The 18,386-nt window shown below is 49.0% G+C and overlaps 7 protein-coding genes across 7 annotated transcripts; 2 read left to right on the forward strand and 5 right to left on the reverse strand.

Annotated features, from left to right (window-relative positions):
- Positions 1 to 1,285: 1,285 nt before the first annotated feature.
- Positions 1,286 to 2,589, reverse strand: LCP9604111_6070 (uncharacterized protein; the record flags this gene model as incomplete). Its single annotated transcript, XM_039073951.1, has 4 exons — positions 1,286 to 2,168; positions 2,231 to 2,317; positions 2,381 to 2,410; positions 2,549 to 2,589. 4 exons carry the CDS (start codon positions 2,587 to 2,589, stop codon positions 1,286 to 1,288), a joined length of 1,041 nt encoding a protein of 346 aa, XP_038928105.1.
- A 409-nt stretch (positions 2,590 to 2,998) lies between these two features.
- Positions 2,999 to 4,033, reverse strand: LCP9604111_6071 (uncharacterized protein; the record flags this gene model as incomplete). The annotated part of the gene is made up of 1 exon (XM_039073952.1): positions 2,999 to 4,033. The coding sequence occupies one exon, from the start codon at positions 4,031 to 4,033 to the stop codon at positions 2,999 to 3,001; it is 1,035 nt and encodes a 344-aa protein (XP_038928106.1).
- A 1,364-nt stretch (positions 4,034 to 5,397) lies between these two features.
- On the forward strand, positions 5,398 to 6,941 carry LCP9604111_6072 (uncharacterized protein; the record flags this gene model as incomplete). The annotated part of the gene is made up of 7 exons (XM_039073953.1): positions 5,398 to 5,715; positions 5,772 to 5,859; positions 5,917 to 5,961; positions 6,095 to 6,195; positions 6,253 to 6,651; positions 6,706 to 6,834; positions 6,882 to 6,941. The coding sequence occupies 7 exons, from the start codon at positions 5,398 to 5,400 to the stop codon at positions 6,939 to 6,941; spliced, it is 1,140 nt and encodes a 379-aa protein (XP_038928107.1).
- A 903-nt stretch (positions 6,942 to 7,844) lies between these two features.
- On the forward strand, positions 7,845 to 8,830 carry LCP9604111_6073 (inositol monophosphatase family protein; the record flags this gene model as incomplete). Its single annotated transcript, XM_039073954.1, has 3 exons — positions 7,845 to 7,962; positions 8,013 to 8,094; positions 8,152 to 8,830. The coding sequence occupies 3 exons, from the start codon at positions 7,845 to 7,847 to the stop codon at positions 8,828 to 8,830; spliced, it is 879 nt and encodes a 292-aa protein (XP_038928108.1).
- Positions 8,831 to 8,959: 129 nt separating this feature from the next.
- Positions 8,960 to 12,222, reverse strand: LCP9604111_6074 (lipase ROG1 family protein; the record flags this gene model as incomplete). Its single annotated transcript, XM_039073955.1, has 3 exons — positions 8,960 to 11,018; positions 11,082 to 11,969; positions 12,035 to 12,222. The coding sequence occupies 3 exons, from the start codon at positions 12,220 to 12,222 to the stop codon at positions 8,960 to 8,962; spliced, it is 3,135 nt and encodes a 1,044-aa protein (XP_038928109.1).
- Positions 12,223 to 12,499: 277 nt separating this feature from the next.
- LCP9604111_6075 (diacylglycerol/lipid kinase family protein) lies at positions 12,500 to 13,822 on the reverse strand (the record flags this gene model as incomplete). The annotated part of the gene is made up of 1 exon (XM_039073956.1): positions 12,500 to 13,822. One exon carries the CDS (start codon positions 13,820 to 13,822, stop codon positions 12,500 to 12,502), a length of 1,323 nt encoding a protein of 440 aa, XP_038928110.1.
- A 602-nt stretch (positions 13,823 to 14,424) lies between these two features.
- LCP9604111_6076 (inositol polyphosphate kinase VIP1) lies at positions 14,425 to 18,378 on the reverse strand (the record flags this gene model as incomplete). Its single annotated transcript, XM_039073957.1, has 3 exons — positions 14,425 to 14,530; positions 14,584 to 15,907; positions 15,960 to 18,378. The coding sequence occupies 3 exons, from the start codon at positions 18,376 to 18,378 to the stop codon at positions 14,425 to 14,427; spliced, it is 3,849 nt and encodes a 1,282-aa protein (XP_038928111.1).
- Between the last annotated feature and the right edge of the window lie 8 nt (positions 18,379 to 18,386).

Consider the following 18,386-nt stretch of genomic DNA (forward strand, 5'->3'; position numbering starts at 1 on the left):
GGCCAATTGGATCGAATAACCGAGACCATTATCTATCTCGTACTTTGACGATGTAAAAAGATGTCTGTGGACATTCGTGGTGGTCAGGAAGGATATAATGAGCTACTGAGCTTACTAGAAAGTAGCTCTGCCAGGCACACCATGTAATGATTGGCTCTTTGTAAGGCTAGTTCATTCACTTGACTTCAAACCGGAGGTGTACGTAGTTGAGTACGTACTTCCCTCGAGAAGGACCCACATATCAGACCGTGCTAGCAATCCCATGTGCTTAAGCGAATTGCATTTAGGGAAGATCCAGGTTTGTGGGAAAAGACAAACCAATCACTTCATACGGCACAGTTTTATAAACGATATATCCCCCACTCTAAAATACCTATAATATCTAAATCGATCGTACTGCAGGCAGGCGCAGAGCTGAACTTCCTAGGACTCCCAATTGGAACAATTGTTGACCTATCAACGGTAGACCGTGGCACCCCGCCTCCCTCCTAGCGAAGCGGTTCGCGAGCGTCTCCATGAGATGGGCAAGGAGGCTGCTAGAATGGAATGGCGAGATCCTTACGTATCGATCGTTCCGTCCTGGATTAGGAGACTCATGCCCCCCTTTTATTCGCGCCAATATCACTTCTAAGGGCTCGATGGCAACGAGCAAGACCTGACTGAAAGGGGTGAATATGGTATTCGACATAGGTGCATATCGGACTATTATCGCTAAAGAGCTCCTCTACCCCACCTTTCGAGAATACCTGCGGGACCCTATGAATAGCAAACTTAATGAACTTTCCGTGACCCTCCCCGCGCACAGTACCTGGAGGTCTGCTATCCAAACTGTGGTAGCAGCCCTAAACGATGTCGATGAACCCTTTCTTGTAATACCGCGAAGAAGCGGTAACCGTCGTGTTTTTACACAATTGTTCTAAGGACGGAGCGAGATGGGGAAGTTTGAAGAGGATTATCTCTTCAGGGTGGAAGGTCTTGGTTCGATCGAGCTATGAGGCGCGTTCAACTATAAATCATGCCTTGTTAACCGAAGAACGCAGTAGTCCATTTTTAGAGACCGAGTGATTCCAGAAGAACACCAACACTGAGAAGACTCGTGCGGAATAAAGAACGGCTAAAGTTCATACAGGACATACCAAAACGAAAACATGAAAAATCCAGCTCCTGAGACAGAAAAAAATGTAGCCAAGCGAGGTGGTAGCAGCAAGTAATAAACAAGAGTAAAAATAAGCCACTCTTCGCACCGATACATCGATTCAAGCAAACACCATCCAACTAAAGAATTTCAAATTGAGACAAGCTCGCCGTCCAGATTGGCATATTCCTCGACTAAAATGTCTCCCCAGAGTTGATCTGAGACCCCCTCTCCCCTGGCGAGAAGTACATGCCGAGGAATAGCCCGAAGGCTAAGTCGATCAATACAGGAAATTTGGCCGAATAAAATCCCAACTAGCTGGTTGGGCATCTTGGCCTTAGGCAGAATAAGCGCAACGGCGTCAATGCTAGTACAGGAATTTGACAAAGCCAGACTAGAATCAACCTGCACAGCTATACCGTCAGGCGAGCGATATAAGTCGTGGATAGGGTCCCGCAAGTATTCTCGAAAGGCGGGGGAGAGTAGCTCTTCAGTGATAATGGTCCGATGTGCACCTGTGTTGAACACCATCTCTACCTCTTCAAGCTCGCATGTCAGGTCTTGCTCGTTGCCATCGATCCCTTTCAAGGTGATATTTGCGCGAATCAAAGGGAGGCATGAGTCTCCTAATCCGGCATGGAGCGATACATAAGGATCTCGCCATTCCATTTTGGCAGCATCCTTGGCAATCTCACGCAGACGCTCGCGAACCGATTCGCTACGAGGTGGTCGGGGTGACACCGTCCCCAGGTCAACATTTGTTCGGATTGGGAGTCCTTTGAAGTTCACCTCCGTGCCTGCCTGCAGTGCTATCTCACGAATAGCTCGGCGGTTACCGCATCTGCGCGGCATTACAAGAAAGGATTCGTCGACGTCGTCTAGGGCTGCTACCACAGCTTGGATAGCAGACCTCCAGGTACTGTGCGCGGGGAGGGTCACGGAAAGTTCATCATGTCTGCCATTCATTGACTCGGAAAGCTGGCGGAGAAGTTCTCTCGGGTGCAGTGTTCTTTCTTCGGTACCCATAGTTGACCTAAAGAACAAGATTCATAAGTTCTCTGTAAGATTATAGATGCTTGTTTGATATGTACTTACTCTTCTTCCTCTTCAGCCTGAAGGCGAACACGTTTGGTTTCAACAGCAGCTACTGCTTGGCTGCATTCAGAGTAGGGTCGTTTAAAACTAGCCACGATGAGCTGGTATCAGTGATTGTGTCAAAATATTAGTAGGTGAAAGGCTGCATACCTTACGTCGCGATAAACGTAGTCGTTCCCTCTTGTTCAAAGTAGGAAGCCGTGTCTTTTGAGTGTCGATAAGGCAGGAGCAGGATCGATGACAGAAAACTGACGACAGAGAGTGAATTTCTATTTCTCGGTCGGGTCGCACTGGGACCAACGTAGGCCCGCAACGCACTGGCCGGCTAAGTCCGTTAACTCTGACACAACATCCAACATGGGACACATACACGACCCTAAGGACCCTCATAAAGCGGCAGCACCCGACCAAGAACTCGCATCCGCAGCCTAAGATCCGGTATGAATTACATGCTGCTGCATATGTATTAATGCAAAAATAACGTCTCCCTGCCGGACGGGTGAATATGTACGGCCACCCGGTGGAGTACAGTCACAGAGCCTCATCCCTAGCCTACAATATAATCCACCAATCACCACCCGCGGTAACATTGACGCTTTGCCCGGGTGTGTATCGAACAAGATGTTGCCAGATCATTGCGCAAAGGCAACCTTTGCAACAACCTGATGAGCGGCATATTTCCGTGATGTAAAGTATAAATGAATATATTACTCTGTACGGAGCTGGACAGTACAAAAAAGCATAACAATAAAAAATGAAAAAGCGAAACTAAACCTTCTTCCCAGATAACACCCGTTCAAAGGTCGCAAAGTTGCCTTCGTTCTTCGGGTCATAGACAGCAAAGCACACCTCACGCCACCAGTTTCCACAAAACTCAGTCTCCCTCAGAACCTCGAGCCAGCAGTGCGCAACCTCAGCAGGGGGATTCGCATACACCCCACAGCCCAAAGCCCCGAGGACTAGCATCCCATGCCCATTGAATGCCGCAATACGCAGTGCTTGCCTCATCTTAGATTTGGTAAGTTTGCGGTCCCTGTCGCGCGCGAAGACTTCTTGGGTACGCCGACGGGAGGGCGAGGGTGAAGTCGAGCAGTGGCGTGAGCTGTGGTGTGCGTGTGGGCTATGGCCACGTCGCTCTTTCTGAGAATCTTTCAGCACCACTCTCCGGAGTATAGGTCGATAGAGAGCGGCGATTGTAATCCCGCTGACAACAGGAAGATCTTCTGGTGGAGTAGTGGGAGACTCTAACAAATTGTGTCCGGAGGCTAGGTCACTCCGCATGACCAGAACGTAGGGGCTGTAGATGGACTCGTCTAGAGCGAGCGGGTAATCCCTGCTGTGGAGGCTGAGCGCCAGTGAGCTGCGGTAGCAGATGGATTCCTCTTGTGCCATCGCGCCATTTAGCCAGCCCCCACCTGGTTTTCGGTAGCTAGCGAAGTTGATAATTATTGGGCGGGGGTTCAGGCTTGGATCGAGACGTTGTGTCCGTGCGGACTCAAATAGTCCGACGGCCACGTTGAGGGTATCGTCGTTGATGATTTTGACCGTCGCTGGTGATGGGAAGCGGGGGCAGTCGCTGGGGTGTAAGCGTCTGACCGAACTTGACGATAATTTCTTAGATTTGTGGGCCTGATTGGTGGAGTTGAGCCGGTTCAGAAGAACTGAGAGAACGCCGATGGTCTCCTGGGCCGTTCGCCTGAGGGCCTGCCTTTGGGGACTTGCTTCGGTATCTTCGTGATGGTGATGGGAGTGATGACGTGATGTATGCCTTGGGCTTGGGATGAGCTGATTTTCATTCACCATGTCCCATAATCTTGACTTGATGTTTTGGGAAGACATATTTTCTGTCGGGTATTGCTAATTTGATGTCGGAGAGAGAGAACTGATCGTATTTGAACCAGCGCTAGCGTGCACTATACGGCACCCTTCTCACCAGCGGCATACCCCGGGCAGGCTTAATCGCGTATTCCTTCGGTTTCTCCTGGACCTTCCCTAAAGTTCGTGTAATCATAAATGCGAGGTAACAGAATAATCTCGGATTAACAGAACTTAAAGACTCTATCCACCTACTTCTAGTGGTAGGCTACGGAACCCCGTATCATGGACCAGAGGTTAATCCCATACTACGACATTAATCAATAGAAATTAATACATTTCACGTATAACTAAATAAAGGTCCGAATTTGACAATCCGGTCGGACATAATTAATAAGCAAGCGCATAACTCGTCAAAGTCACATGCTTCGGCGGTAAAATGACCAATCAAAATAACACCCCTCCAGGGCTGTTTCTTGACAGAAGTCAAAGCAATTTATGCAGGTCAACGAGCTTAGCTGTGTTGGTATTGTTTACAGTGCTGTAGCACCGAATCAAGGGCCTAGTGCTGCGGCGGGACCGGTGCTGCAGCACTTGTCACTCATCTCGGTCCCCGGTGATTTGTTGGGTTTAGGCAGCTGGTATTGCTATCGTGGGTAAGGTAGAAGGGTGGCGTATTAGGATTTTATTGAATATATGAATGACTGCATTGTACTAGAGAGGGAAGGAGGGGTTATGTGCCCCCGGACTATCAGAGATTGATATATATTCCGATACTTCGATTATAATGTGTTATTTTGCTATGCCCCTTCGTAACCACGTACAAGTAATTACTAGTAGGGGATAGTTATTACCTCGACCTAGTGGCCTAGTTGTTACCATCTTCATGATTGTCTACTATATGGCTCTACCGATTGGCGACTATCTGTTTGCCTGCTTGATCGTCTGCTTGCTCGCTTCCTATTTGCATTTGTTATTTCTTTGCTTCATAGATTGTTTGCTCGTTGAGTAAGAGGTCCGAGGTTTGCAACATTTGAAAATGGTCAGCTATATCAACAGGCTGCCTCCCACTGTGCAATGGGCTACATATGGAGTGTGGTTCGTCTGATTTAGTGGACGGAACATGTCACCCGCATTCAGGAAACTAGAGGCGCAGGACGAAGGTTACCACTAGTGGCTTACCTGTCTTGGCTTTCAATCCTTATACGAACGCAACGCTTGCTTTGCAGGTGCCACCAACAAAGATGGTATTCTCGACCTCCAGATTACCAAGTTGTCGAGCCATTTTCTTGATCATCTTCTCTCTAGTTCCATATAATATTATCAAATATAGAATATTCACCTTCAAAACGATGTCCAACCCAGGATATCCCAGCGCTTGGAAGCCGGGCAAGCCCCCACGAAGCGTGGTTCGCCATCGGCGGGGCCCACCTCTATTCAATACTCTCACCGCGACGGCCTATGATTTGCAGCAGATGATGATTGCCGGAACCCTGAAGAGTACCGATCTGGTTGAGGAGTATGTTCGAAATATTGAGGAGCACAATGGGTATCTTCGTGCGGTCTCTGTATATGCGCCAGTTGCGCTGGAACGGGCTCAGGAATTGGATGCTAAGAGGGAAGCCGGTGAATTCTTAGGCCCGCTTCATGGAATCCCTGTTTTTATCAAGGTATAGCTTGTCCTTTTGGTCAGCTCTTGGTCCTTTCATTTGGCTGACACAATCAGTGGGCCAAGCCTGGAGATGAAGACATCCACAGGAGCAGTGGCGCTCCTGAATACAAAATCCACCAAAAATGCGCAGGTTGCCGACAAGGTAATCTATTTGCCCCGTCAATAGCTGTTTCGAGGTTTCAAGTCTAATTATTATTAGCTGCTTGCTGCTGGAGCGGTTATTTTGGGAAAGACAACCATATCAGTGGGTACCCAGAGAGATTCAACGGAGAATCCAGAACGGCACAGCTAATGCTTATTCAGGAGCTAAGCTATCGAAAGTAAAATTCCATCGACGGGTTTTCTTCATGTTTCTTTTTGTCTAACATTGTTACTAGAGGAAAAGGTCTCCCATGCGGTTGGTCTGCAGTTGACGGCCAAGGACAGTCCCTATATTCCTGGGGGATTCGATCCAACCGATTCGATCGGAGGGCATACTGTATGTTCTTATTACTCGTCCCTAGAGCGAGGAAAATTGCTGATACATAGCACATAGGTACCCGGCGGCTCATCCTCAGGAGTTTCCATCGTCATCAGTGCAGGTCTTGCTGCTAATGGAGTTGGAACGGATACCGATGCCTCTATTACCGCCCCGGCAGTTAGAGCGTCTCTGTATTTAATTCGACCGACTACCGGAATTGTTTCAGTAAATGGTACAGTCCCGTGCCCAAAGACTTTTGACACCATCGGCCCAATGGGTAGGAGTGTTCGAGATGTAGCAGACCTCTTGACGGCTCTCGTTGAGCCAGGCAAGACAAAAACCCCACAAGGCGGTTATGCATCCTCTGCTACCAAAAACCATGGAAAGTCATTCAGGATTGGTACGCTTGATCCAGAAGTTTGGAATTACCCAGATTTCTTAGTCAATCCCGTGCCCGAAGCTACAGAGCGAATTGTAAGGAATCTTTTCCAAGTATCTATGGGTTCTATATCTAACAGACTTATGCAGAACCGAATTATTCTGGAGACATACTCCAAGATTCGTGAGGGCTTGGCCAGTGTCTTTCATGAGAATGCCGACCTTCCCCCTGTTTCAGAATTCATGCTGAACGGGAAACATTCCATCTACACCTCTTGGGTATGTCTTTTCGTGACTTTACGAACTATTGGTTCTAATAGACGCAGATATCGAATGAGTTGATGTTCTCAACGACTACCTCAGCGAGCTGCCAGGATCTCCCGTGAAGAACTTAGAGGAACTTGTGAAGTGGAATCAGGAGCACGCAGCAGAAGCACTCCCTACCGGTAATCTCCCATCAGGTAACTCATAGATAATCTCTAATTCTAACAGAATATCCGAGTCAGGATGTGTTGATCGAAGCACTAAGCGCGAAGCTGTCCCCCGACCAGATTGAGACGCTCCGTGAGCACTATTTAGCCGTAGGTTCAAACATCGACGCAGCTTTACAGAATAACGAAATTGACATTACTGTCGCCCCCGGAGATTGCTTTTTGACTCAATATGCCTCAGCCAAAGGTACGATGTTCTTCCCGACTACGTCCAACTCTGTTCGACCTATTGGGCTGCAGGTGATTAGTTCTGCTCATCGTGAGGACCTTCTTGTTGCCTTCATGAGTGCCTTTGAAGATTCGATCTCGAAAAGGTAGCCCCCAACTGCGTTCCTTCAGGCCTCGAAGGAATATAGCAAACAAGCTCTACCCTAGCAGAGAAAAAGGGAACTTTGATGAGGCTTCCAAATTGACTGAACAGGCGGAAGTGGAGAGCATGAGAAAGGAAAGTCAGAAGCATCGAGTCGGATGAAGAGAAGGCATATATGAGTCATGACATCCTTATACTGGTGAAATTCGCCACAATTGTCAGGACACAATTCTATTTCGCAAAAATCCCCTTTGGTTGTTTCTTTCTATAAGCACATACACGCCAGGCTTGTCATAGCTACGTCGGCGTAGAAGTGGTGTGCTTATATAATATTCCGTACTCGGCGCTCAGGTCCGGGGCGTGCTAGGAATTACCCAGTGAGCAAAAAGCGGCAAGGGCTAGATACCTAAAACGGAAAGAGAAAGCCAAGAAGTGGCAGAGGAAAGAGCTACGTATGTTGTATGCCATCTCAATATCTCAATTGTATAATGGAGAACCCAAACCTCAACGAGATCCATGATTTCCTAGTCTCATTGGCCTTCAAGGCCGGGGACATCATCAACAATGCACTCCCAGAAATCACCGGCACAGGATCCAAACTGAATAGTCCGTGTCCATACAAACAACCGAAAAAGGAAAACAGCTGATATCTCTAGGTGCCGACCTCGTCACGGAATATGACCGCGCCGTCGAAAACATGATCTCGACCTCACTGCGGGAGAAATACCCACATTACGAGTATGTGTTTTCTCTTCGTGGCTGCTAGCATGCTTCTGATGGTGTGTATTCTCTCAGATTCCACGGCGAGGAAACGTATGACCCGGCACGCCCATTGACCGATGCGCCTACGTTCGTCGTGGACCCCATCGATGGAACGACGAACTTCGTGCATGGTTTTCCATTTGCCTGTGTTTCGCTCGGGTTCGCTGTTGGACGCATTCCCGCGGTGGGGGTGGTGTATAACCCCTCCACCAAGGCCCTTTACTCCGCTATTCGAGGCCAGGGCGCTTTCCTCAATCGTGAAACTCGCTTGCCGCTGAAAGGCGACCATGTCGAGCCCCTGTCTGGACTAGCTAATGCTCTCGTTGCCATTGAATGGGGCGCAGATCGCAGCGGGAACAATTGGGAGACTAAGATTCGGACGTATGAGAAGCTGGGTAAGTCCAAGGAAAATGGTGGGGCTATGGTGCGCGCAATGCGGAGTTTAGGCTCGGCCGCGTTGAATTTATGTGCTGTGGCTGAGGGCACGCTGGATCTGTATTGGGAGGGTGGATGTTGGTCCTGGGATGTCTGCGCCGGGTGGGTTATCCTCTCTGAAGCCGGCGGCATTATGGCGGATGGAAACCCCGGGGTTTGGGAAGCTCGTCTTGACGGGCGGAAGTATCTTGCTGTCCGAGGTTCTCCAGGCGGAACTGGACAAAAGGAGATCGTGGAGGAGTTTTGGAGCCATGTTCAAGGTAAATTGAAGTATTGATCGCCCGCCCATAATCCTCTCAGACTAGTTGAATACGACAGACAGTAGAGGTCATAATTCAAATGTAACATTCTCATAAATACAGGGTATATGCCTAAGGAAACTGTATGTACAATGAAACCAATGGCGCTATATGTGACGGAAACCAGCGTTGGTCTTCACTTCGAAGCCGGACTCGCTGTCATCCTCGACAACTTCACGATCAGTCCATCGTGCTGAATCCTGACTCGATACAAGATTTCTGTCACGGGTGCCTATGTGCGATTCATCTTCGGCCCTTGAGATATCACTTGGGCCAGAAGATCCATCTTTCGATATATGGAGATCGGATACATTTGGCAAATTGTCTGTATCTCTTATTGACTTTGGATCGACAGGATCGGACTGCCCTTCAACCTCGTCACCAGAGCTAGTCGGACCAACATTTGGAGACTTGGCCATCTCCATATTTTGCTTCAGAGAATCGTCGGTTTCCGCAGTGAGAGTGTGGCTGAAGTGTGTATCAACCAAGTGCTTCACAACAGGCCAGCCATAGGCATTGGTGAACATGCGCCGCACAATAATGTTATTGTGGGCATCAGGCTCAAGTCGGACAAGAACCTTACGCCAAGTCAGATCACGGTGATAGGCTCTCGCGATTTTTTCTTCGACCTTGAGGCCGCTTTCTTTATCTGCAGGCGGATTCTGAGAGTTTGATTGCTTGCCCTGTGGCGAACCAAATGCCAATATGCGTCGTTTTACCGGTAAAGGGGGTGGTATATCCTCTGGGTGGTAGATGCGGTCGTGGAAGATTGTCCGGGGTCGTGAGGCAGGGTCTGAAATGAATTCCGCGGGTGGTAAAGGCGGCATCAACAAGTCTCCAGCACACTCGAAAAATGTTGTCTTTGGAGGGGTGTGCATTCCTTCGTGGTCATGGTCATGATTAATGGGCATTGTGCTATCGCTGTCGCCAGTCTCAAAAGTGCTCAGGGTCTGGCTACGCTTATAAATTCTAGCATTCTTGCTATTGGGGGGATTCTTGTTCTGAGTTGGGCGAAACAGAGAAAAAAAGCTGTCCATGGGACTGTGAGAGGTATTTCCAGGGATGTTTTCTTTCAGAACACCTTCCTCTGAAACTTTGTTGCTGGACACATGACTGGATGGTGCCAGGAATTGTGCCGGCCTCGGGGAGATTGTATCTTCGTCAGAGACATCGTCTTTGGGCCTTGGGGGAACCTTGGTCGCAGAATATGCATGATGATGACCGGCCTCCATTGGGAGATTCAAAGGCAACTCTCCATCGTGGCGAGCAAGTCGCGGGGATTTCGAGTTGGCGCCTGTCAACTCTGCCCACCCCCATTCGGCCATGGTTCCAACAAGTCCATTGTCCCTCCTCGCTTTTTCAACTCGATCCAAACCTTTCCAGTCCAAGAACAAAAGAGAAGACGTCCGCAAAGGAACAATCCCATCATTCACCACATTCGAATAGACTGTGCGGTGCTGGAATTTCTTAAGAACCTCGTAGGCAGGACCACAAGGAAGAATCCGAAGAAGTGGCTTGGAGCCAGGATCTGAATGGCCGGGGTCTTTTGCAGACTCTCCTCTTCCAGCAATAATGGCACCCCAGCCACTTCGAACTTTCGGTGCCGTCCAACTCAACCCGAGATCTTGGCCGGTACGACCAACTAGACCTAGATCCAATGCAAATCGAACATACATTGGATTCTCATTGCTGAGACCAAGAAAAGGGGTTGCAAGGGCAATAAAGTTAACGGGTCTGATTTGCTCAAAGAACTGAGGCGAGTGCTTCTGGATATATGCGATTGCATATGTCTGAATCAGCCCGCCAAGAGAATGGGCAATGAAACTAATGCTTGTAATCTGGTAAGCATGGTCTTCATCTTGAAATTCATGGGCATTTTCTTGAGGGGTTGATTCAGCCGAATGAGAAAATGGTTCAGCTCGCTCCTTGCGAGCACTAAAAGGCCGGGCAAATGGGCTCGGCTTTGAGCCTCTGAGAGGGAAATAGGGTTGATCGGGATATGTGAGAAGCAGGACATATTTGGCCAGCCGTTTGCCGAGGTATTGAATCCCACGCTCAGTCCGAACAGCATTGCCAGAGAACCCTCTAACAATGACTTGCTCTTCATCGTCATCGTCGGAGTTATCACCAGACTGGCTATTTTGCTCTTCAGTATGACTGGATTTACTGCTGAGAAAATTCGGGATTAGAATTTTGAGACACCTAAACGTTCAGAAAGGAATTCCATACCTTGTCGGGTTTTCTCGGTCTACAACAGGGCTAGCATGGGGATCTCTGGCTTGACGTTTATTCTTCTTGGAATTTCTCATGCCTGTGTCAATGCTCTCCTTCAAATAGAGCATGTCTGCACCGAGGTTGCTGTGCAACCCATGTGTCAGTAACACGAGATGCACCTTCTTCTTTTTGGCGCTTTTCATCGGAGCTTCCGTAGACTCCTCCGGTACTGGATTATCACACACGGGTTGCGAGTCATGACTCTTCCGTTCAACGCTTTTGGAAGCAGGCTTCGCTGAGGGGAATGGCGGACTGCTCCATAGACTAGTTGTATCGTCAACTTGAAGAGCGATTGATTTTGAGTACACGCCTTTCGAGGCAAGCACCTGACTACCTCTAGTTCCAGGCAGCCAATGGTCTTGTAACTTTGCCGGAGGCCCTGGAGAGCTATTTCCACTACTCCATGTACCGCCCGAGGAATATGCCAGCGACTTTTCATCACGACCCACAAGAAGCTCAAAATGCACCGCTGCACTACTTGAGAATATCACCTGCGATTGAATCTCAACAATCCAGCTAACGCTATGTCCACTTGCCGGTCCACCTTGACCCGGAGAGCCAAAGTCGTGTGCTTCCTGGAGGTTAGCCGGCACCTTGATGACGGCGTCCCAACCACCTCCGGCCTTAAGGTAGGGCTCAAACTGCGGTGTACCCTCCAGATCCTGTCGCTCATATTTGGTGTTGGGGTCGAACTTTGTGGGATAGCACGCGGCGTATAGCGTGTACGGGCCATGGAGGTATGCGGCGCGCAGTGGGATGGCAGATGTGTTCTTCACCCTCACGTAGAGATTTGAAGGGATGGGCAGGATCGGGTCGGCCGCCGGAGTGTACGTAACCGTGTATCTGATGGTCGGTTTACTATTAGCAATCCAGAAGGACTTCGGACTGGAGAAGCAAGAACGACTCACCTAACGACTTCCCCAACACGGACACTACCAACTTGATGGATTAACAACATGTCGGTCGGTTCCTTTGTATCCACCGGAATTGTTTCCCAGCCGGAGAAGGTATGAAAACGCGACCTTTGATTGCTAGGCTGTGCTGCACCTTGGTCTGGGGTCTGGGAGGCCGAATAGGTGCGCGCAGTGATCAGCATCGAATCTAATGGGCAGTTCCATTATAATCAAGCAAATTCCAAGGCGCTAGATAAGAGAGTCTAGCGAGACAACGATATCATTTGCTGGAGCACCCCATATGCTGGGATGGGTGGAGTGTGGTGGTTTACGGGGTCCAATCTCGGAGACGGCGGAAAACACATGATCACATTCCTTTTAAGGATCGACAACTCATAGGCCTTGTTTATAGCCATATACAATGCTCTCTTTAGTTCTAGGCTAATACATGGTTTCTATCGCAACTGAATGAACCTCCGCCTAATTAATCAAGTTCAGCAAACGCCTGGGTTCTTTAGAAATTTCCATCCAACCGTTCCTTTCGACAGCGACGATCTTTCCATCAATGCATACGCGTCGCCACCTCTCCTCCTCTTCTTGAAAATCGATTCGAACCTGTTCAACATCGGCATAGGTGACCGTGTCTTCCTTCACATGTTGACCGCCCTGGTAGGCTAGGATCATCAACTGCATTGCATCTTCCGCCGGCATAGGACCGAAGCGGATAAATTTCATCCGTCCATCCAGGGCCACTGAGTCCGGGGAGATCAAGAAGTCCTTCTCAAGCCGTGGGACGAGTGCAGTAAGTGCATACATGTGCTCAAGCCCTTCCACTGCTTGTTGGCGTGTCTCGTTCGGACCATTCAAGGTGGTTAATGTGATTTTGCCTTTGAATTGGTGAGGTGGAGTACCGTCTGAGGGATGAAGTAGCTCATTTGCGGCCATCTTGAACCGATCGGCTCCAAATTTGCGATACTCGGACGTGTCGCTGTCGGCGACTAATGCAGCATGGAGTCCCCAGCTCGCAACAACGGCTCCGTATAATGTGTGATTAACATCGGTGTCGATATCGGCTCGATGACGACCTTCATCGATGACCATCCGACTGCCAAGTGAGAATTTGGCAGCAAAGACCGGTATAGAAGATGGACTGCCTCGAAGTAGTGTTGAAAGACCCGGCACCGGGCCAGATCGTAATCCAATGGAACTTGCCATGGCATTCCCTGTCCCGCAAGGAATCAACACAATATTGGGTGATACACCAATCGATGTCTTGGATTTGTAGAAAATCTCGAGAATGTCGATGAGGGCCCCGTCGCCAGAAAGAAGGATGATAGTCTGAGGGACGCCATTATGAGCCCGCTCCAAGAATTTCGAGCGTGCAAGCTCGATGATGGTTTCGGCCGACTTTGTTTCGTAGAGCTCGTAATTCTCTAGACCAATATATTCAAGAAGCGGCTGTACAACATCTTGAAAGACTGTCTTGGCATTCCCGGTTCCTGATCCAGTCGATACCACAACCTGGATGACAGGTGTATCTTCATGTCGAAGGTGGCTTGGGATCTTGGTCACAAAAGGAGATAGTTCTGCAGGCAGGGACTCGATATCGATCTTTCTCAAGGAGAAGTTCTCAGGCTTGTCGCCGTCCAGTTCGGTTTTCTGAAAGAACAGCACACTATACGTGGGTACATGATTGGACAACACACAGAGAATGTCGTTGAACTCAATCAAACACTCAACGCCTGCGTGAGATGTGTATTTCAAGTTGCGATCAACTATATCGACCGGGAAAGGAGCAGACATCTCTGATATCTCTGAGTAGTAGTGTAGTGGGAGAGAAATCAACAGTTCCTTGAGAGGGCGGGGTTGACGGCTTACCCGGACTTTAAGCCATGTCGTACTACTTGGGTAAAAAGACGACAGACTTTCTAGCAGAAAAGTACTATGTAACTATGTATTATTTGACTGTCGCTTTGTAAAAATTGAAATGCTTAACTACTTGGTCAATTATTTGTCAACATATACATAGGCAAGACACCCAAATCAATGATTCCCATTAGGTACAGTGAGGGAATAAGATGGTTGAACTCTTATACTACCAGCAATGACTCTATATATATGAGCTAGGTATGGGCGACTGATGGGACAGTCTGGTATACAATGTAGGAATGCTTGTCCGATGTGGATGCACGTTGGAATATAGAAACGTAGATGTCCAACGTTGGACGTAATCAATTTGAGATTGCTAGTATTCTTCTTGCTACATTGTTCTACTAGATACATAATACAGATACAGCCTCGACAAGACAGAGGTACACAAGAATCAATGAAATCCAAATATGCCAATCACGAAATAAAGCAAAAAAAAGGCCATCACAAATACAATGTTCCCCGAGATATCGACCTCAGTCCTGAGTTGGGGAAATACCACGTGAGGGTGTCGGTGAAGTCTCATGAGAGCTATGCTTGTCACTGAGGTTTACCGCAATGAAGGTCTTGGGTAGTTCCACACTGCATGCAGTGGTCAGTAACAATTCAGGGGGTTAAGGTAGCATACAACTTACGTGTTGAATTTCGCTTTCAACGTCTCAATCACCTCCTTCCAATCCTGGTGGGCTGTCAGGCTTCGGCGCGGGGTGCAGCCGATGGAATGCCTGGAATCGAGTTGCACGTCAAGCGGGTCGAAGGCATGACAACCAGGGCTGACTGATATGCGGATGGAGTAAGAGTAAGAGTCCGATTCACTGTCCCGAGCTTCGTACAGCTCAAAGCAAATCTGAGAGAGATAATCGAGTTCTGGGATGGCACTCCTAGCAATCTTAGTTTGGATTCCACCTTCCAAGATGCAGTTCAAGAGAGTGTAGATATGAGATTCCTTGGTGAAGTAGAAGAAGGATTTGGCATCCTGCGAAGCTTGCACCTCTTCTAGATCTCGAACAATTTCCTGAAGGAGGGGAAGAGATGTTAGAAGGCCAATCTCGAGTTTCTCGCTGTCGGTGATTCCATATTCCTGGGGAGTCACGTAGTCGAACAAAACCTTGGCTAGCTTGTATAGTTCCCGGAGCTTCGAAAGCCGCTCATCCATCTTGGACTTGGTGGATTGGGAGCCAGGGAAAAGCTTGAAGTAATGATCGTATGAATCATCTAGTGCCCGAAGGTGCGGCAGTGACTCGGGGGCAAGGACGCGTTTCTTCAAACCAAAGCGATGAGCAAACGTCTGGCTTTCGGTGCGATCCTCGGATTTGTCGTTCCCGGCTTCCTGGTCAAGTTTCCCCTCTGCGCTTGCGTCTGGCTTTGTTACGCTATTGCTTCTCTGTTCTTCATCGTAGTCACGGGTACTGTCCTGTGGCATGAAGACCCATTCCAAAAACGGTCTATTGTGGAGTGCATCGAATTTCATACTGTCGTATAGCTCGGAAAGCTTGCTCGGGTCGACCTTCTCGGTGTCACAGAACTCCGCAAAGAGCTTTTCCCACCGCTCCTTAAAGAGTCGAGGATCTTCGCCCGCGCACCAGCGGCCCTGTACGGTGGATATATCAGGGGAATCCACTCGATCCACGGAGGTTGTTTCAGGGTCATTGGGTGGAGTCGGGAAGATTTGCGATGAGCTGTCGAGTTTCTCAAAGTTGTGTCGCATGACACTCCGGTGGAACTTCATCAGTTCAACTACCCTAGCAAGGACAACCGAAGGCTCTGGGATATTTTTGTCCTTGGGCCAAGCAAATTGTGAAGGTGCAGACCCTTCTCGCAAAAGCAATTTCAGCTTCTTCTTGACTTTGTCCATGACATCCTTGGCGGCATTTGAGTCATCAAGCAAATCTTTCCGAACTTGAATCAAGCCTTCAGGGATATCCTTCTGATCCAAAAAGGAGCATGCCCATATTTGTGCTGTGAGAATATTATTAGCTTGATCCAGATCATGGCAAGGGAAATGACTTACCACTAGTGCTCACTCTACGTTCTGAGCTGGTGAATATACGAACGTTATTCAACGCTTCCTTGTTCATCAGCTTGAGATCATCCCGCATGTTCAGTCCAAGATCCTGCGATTGATAACGCGCGGCATGTGTGGGCTCGCCACCCCACTTGATCACAAGCTGCAGTTTGTCCAGGATCAAATCGTTCTCGGCGGCAGAGAACCGAGAAAAAGTCGCACCTGAGATAGAATCACTTCGTGACTGTGATCTACGTAAATCCTCGTTCTCTGGAGTGAGTCCCTCCCCTTCTTTGGGCACAGTTGTAGTGGACTCTCCATAGAGCTTGCCCTTCGACAATGGAGTTGAAGCTCTCACTGGAGGTTCTCCCATTTCTTCTGGCTTTCGTTTCCGGAACATTGGCTTGATCTGCACTTTGGTACCAGGCCAACCTCCCTTTTTGTCTAAAGATGCGCGGAGCAACTTGAGCTTCTCCTTGTCTTCTAAGCCCTTCTCCATAGCCACCTTGACGGCATCAGAAACACTGGCCAATGCGGTTTCCCCCTTAATCACTATCTCATTCTGGTGCCCTTTCAGCAAGTCAACGAAAGGTTGGCTGTGGAAAGTGAACTTGAACTTTTGCTTTGGGGTCCGATCTGCGTGTCGAATCACTGCCACCATGCCCTTCAGCTTCCAAGAGTGTTTAGAAGCAGGAAGAGGCGGAAGGGCTTCGTCATTGGCGTGCTGTACCGAAAGAGCCGGCGATTTTGTGTTCGAGGGACCATGATTAGAGGAGTAGCCTTCCCGGGAATTCAGCTTGCTGAGAGCAGCGCCAATATCAGCACTCTCTACCCCAGATGACGCCAGTGATGGACGACGTGACTCTGAAACCTCGGTGGGTTTCTGGGTTTGGCCGTAAAGCCTGGAGTTGCTAGGAGACTTCAGCAATGTCTTTAGAGCTTGGCGATGAGATCCTGCCGTGCTCCTTCTGGATGAGCCTAAATCCGGTGATGGCGGCTCGGAGGATTCCGATATCCCTTCGCATTTGCGTCTTTCTTCTAGGAAAATATCCCTGAGGATGTTGGCACACTTATCGTAATAATCATTGTTGTCCTTGACGAAGCTCCAGCCGTTGACGTCAATGACATAGCTTTTATCTCCCACGCGGAGCATGTCAAAGCCACAGATTCTTTGACCAAATCCATTTGAAATCTTCGATGCGATTATTGCCTCCTCCTTGCCAAGTTTTGTGATGTATCGTATTTCCTTCCCGTGGGTATTGCGCCGAACGAGACCGTCGACGACGGGAGACTTGCGCGTCTCTGCGTGACAAAAGTTTGGCCCAACGGTGTAGGCTTTGACATCTTCCGCATTGTCAACCCTGAGGAACTGCTCGTATAGATAACTAGCGTCCTTCTCGGTGATGGATCTTGGAACAGTGAGATTGGGATCATATTCCGAACTTTTGTTGCCGACCTTTCGGAATAGTCTTCTTCCACCTCCGCCGTAATGTTCATCGTTGGGGAAATAGATGTGAATGTTGTGGTCCTCGCCATTGACAGGCTTTTCAACAAAGGGCTTTTTGAACACTTTGCCATCAACAATCAAGGCCTCGCCATCCTCGGACATTGAGACGTTCTGAGTCAGAGGAGCACCACCACCAATTCCGTTCTCTGGGCCTTCGAGCTTGACCCCAGTCAGGTGATAGATATGCTGGGCCAGCTCTGGCGATTCTAGAACCGGACCGCCATCGCGGTTGACCTCTATCCGCTTCGGGGTGGGAACACCCATGTGATCCAGAATCATCAGGCAGAGCCGCCGATCCCACAGGACCTTTTGCATAGGCAGGTCATTAACACATAGCGGTTTTCGAAGCTTAGCATACGCAATGGCTTTGTCCAGGGGGAATCCATCGGAAAAGAAAGCGAGCAAGAAGTCACACACAGGCCAATTCTCGACTGCTTCATCGAGGATAACTTTGTCTCCAAAAACAATCACCTCAAATTCGCCTTTCGATTGCAGTCGAGTCAAGATATTCTGGCTCGGTTTGCTACGTGCTTTCACATCCAAGGCACAGACTCCGATCCTCCATGGCTTGAGGGAGCCAGATTCCGCCTCATAGATCGAGCTTGCAGCGGTACTGGCAGCTGTGCTTCCACTGAACCTTCTAGGTGCATGGCTTAAGGGGCGTGTAGATTGTCCCATCCGACTGCCGGAGCGAGGATCAAAGCCCGAATCGGCTTTTCCTGATTGATTTTGTGTCGATTTTGTGTGTGACGTAGGCTTAGTCGAAGCCAATGGGGGTTCGAGGACGGGCCCTGTGGGCGTCTGATCGTTGTAATCGGAGTCCATATCAAGTAAAGGCGACGAAAGGTTGGGTTCTGCAGGTCTCAAGGGTTCAGCACCGGCTGAAGAGCCGTTGCTGTGCTCAGCGGCATTATCCATATGAGGGG

This window comes from Penicillium roqueforti, assembly GCF_015533775.1.
Source record: "Penicillium roqueforti strain LCP96 04111 chromosome Unknown scaffold_15, whole genome shotgun sequence".
Classification (NCBI taxonomy): Eukaryota; Fungi; Ascomycota; class Eurotiomycetes; order Eurotiales; family Aspergillaceae; genus Penicillium; species Penicillium roqueforti.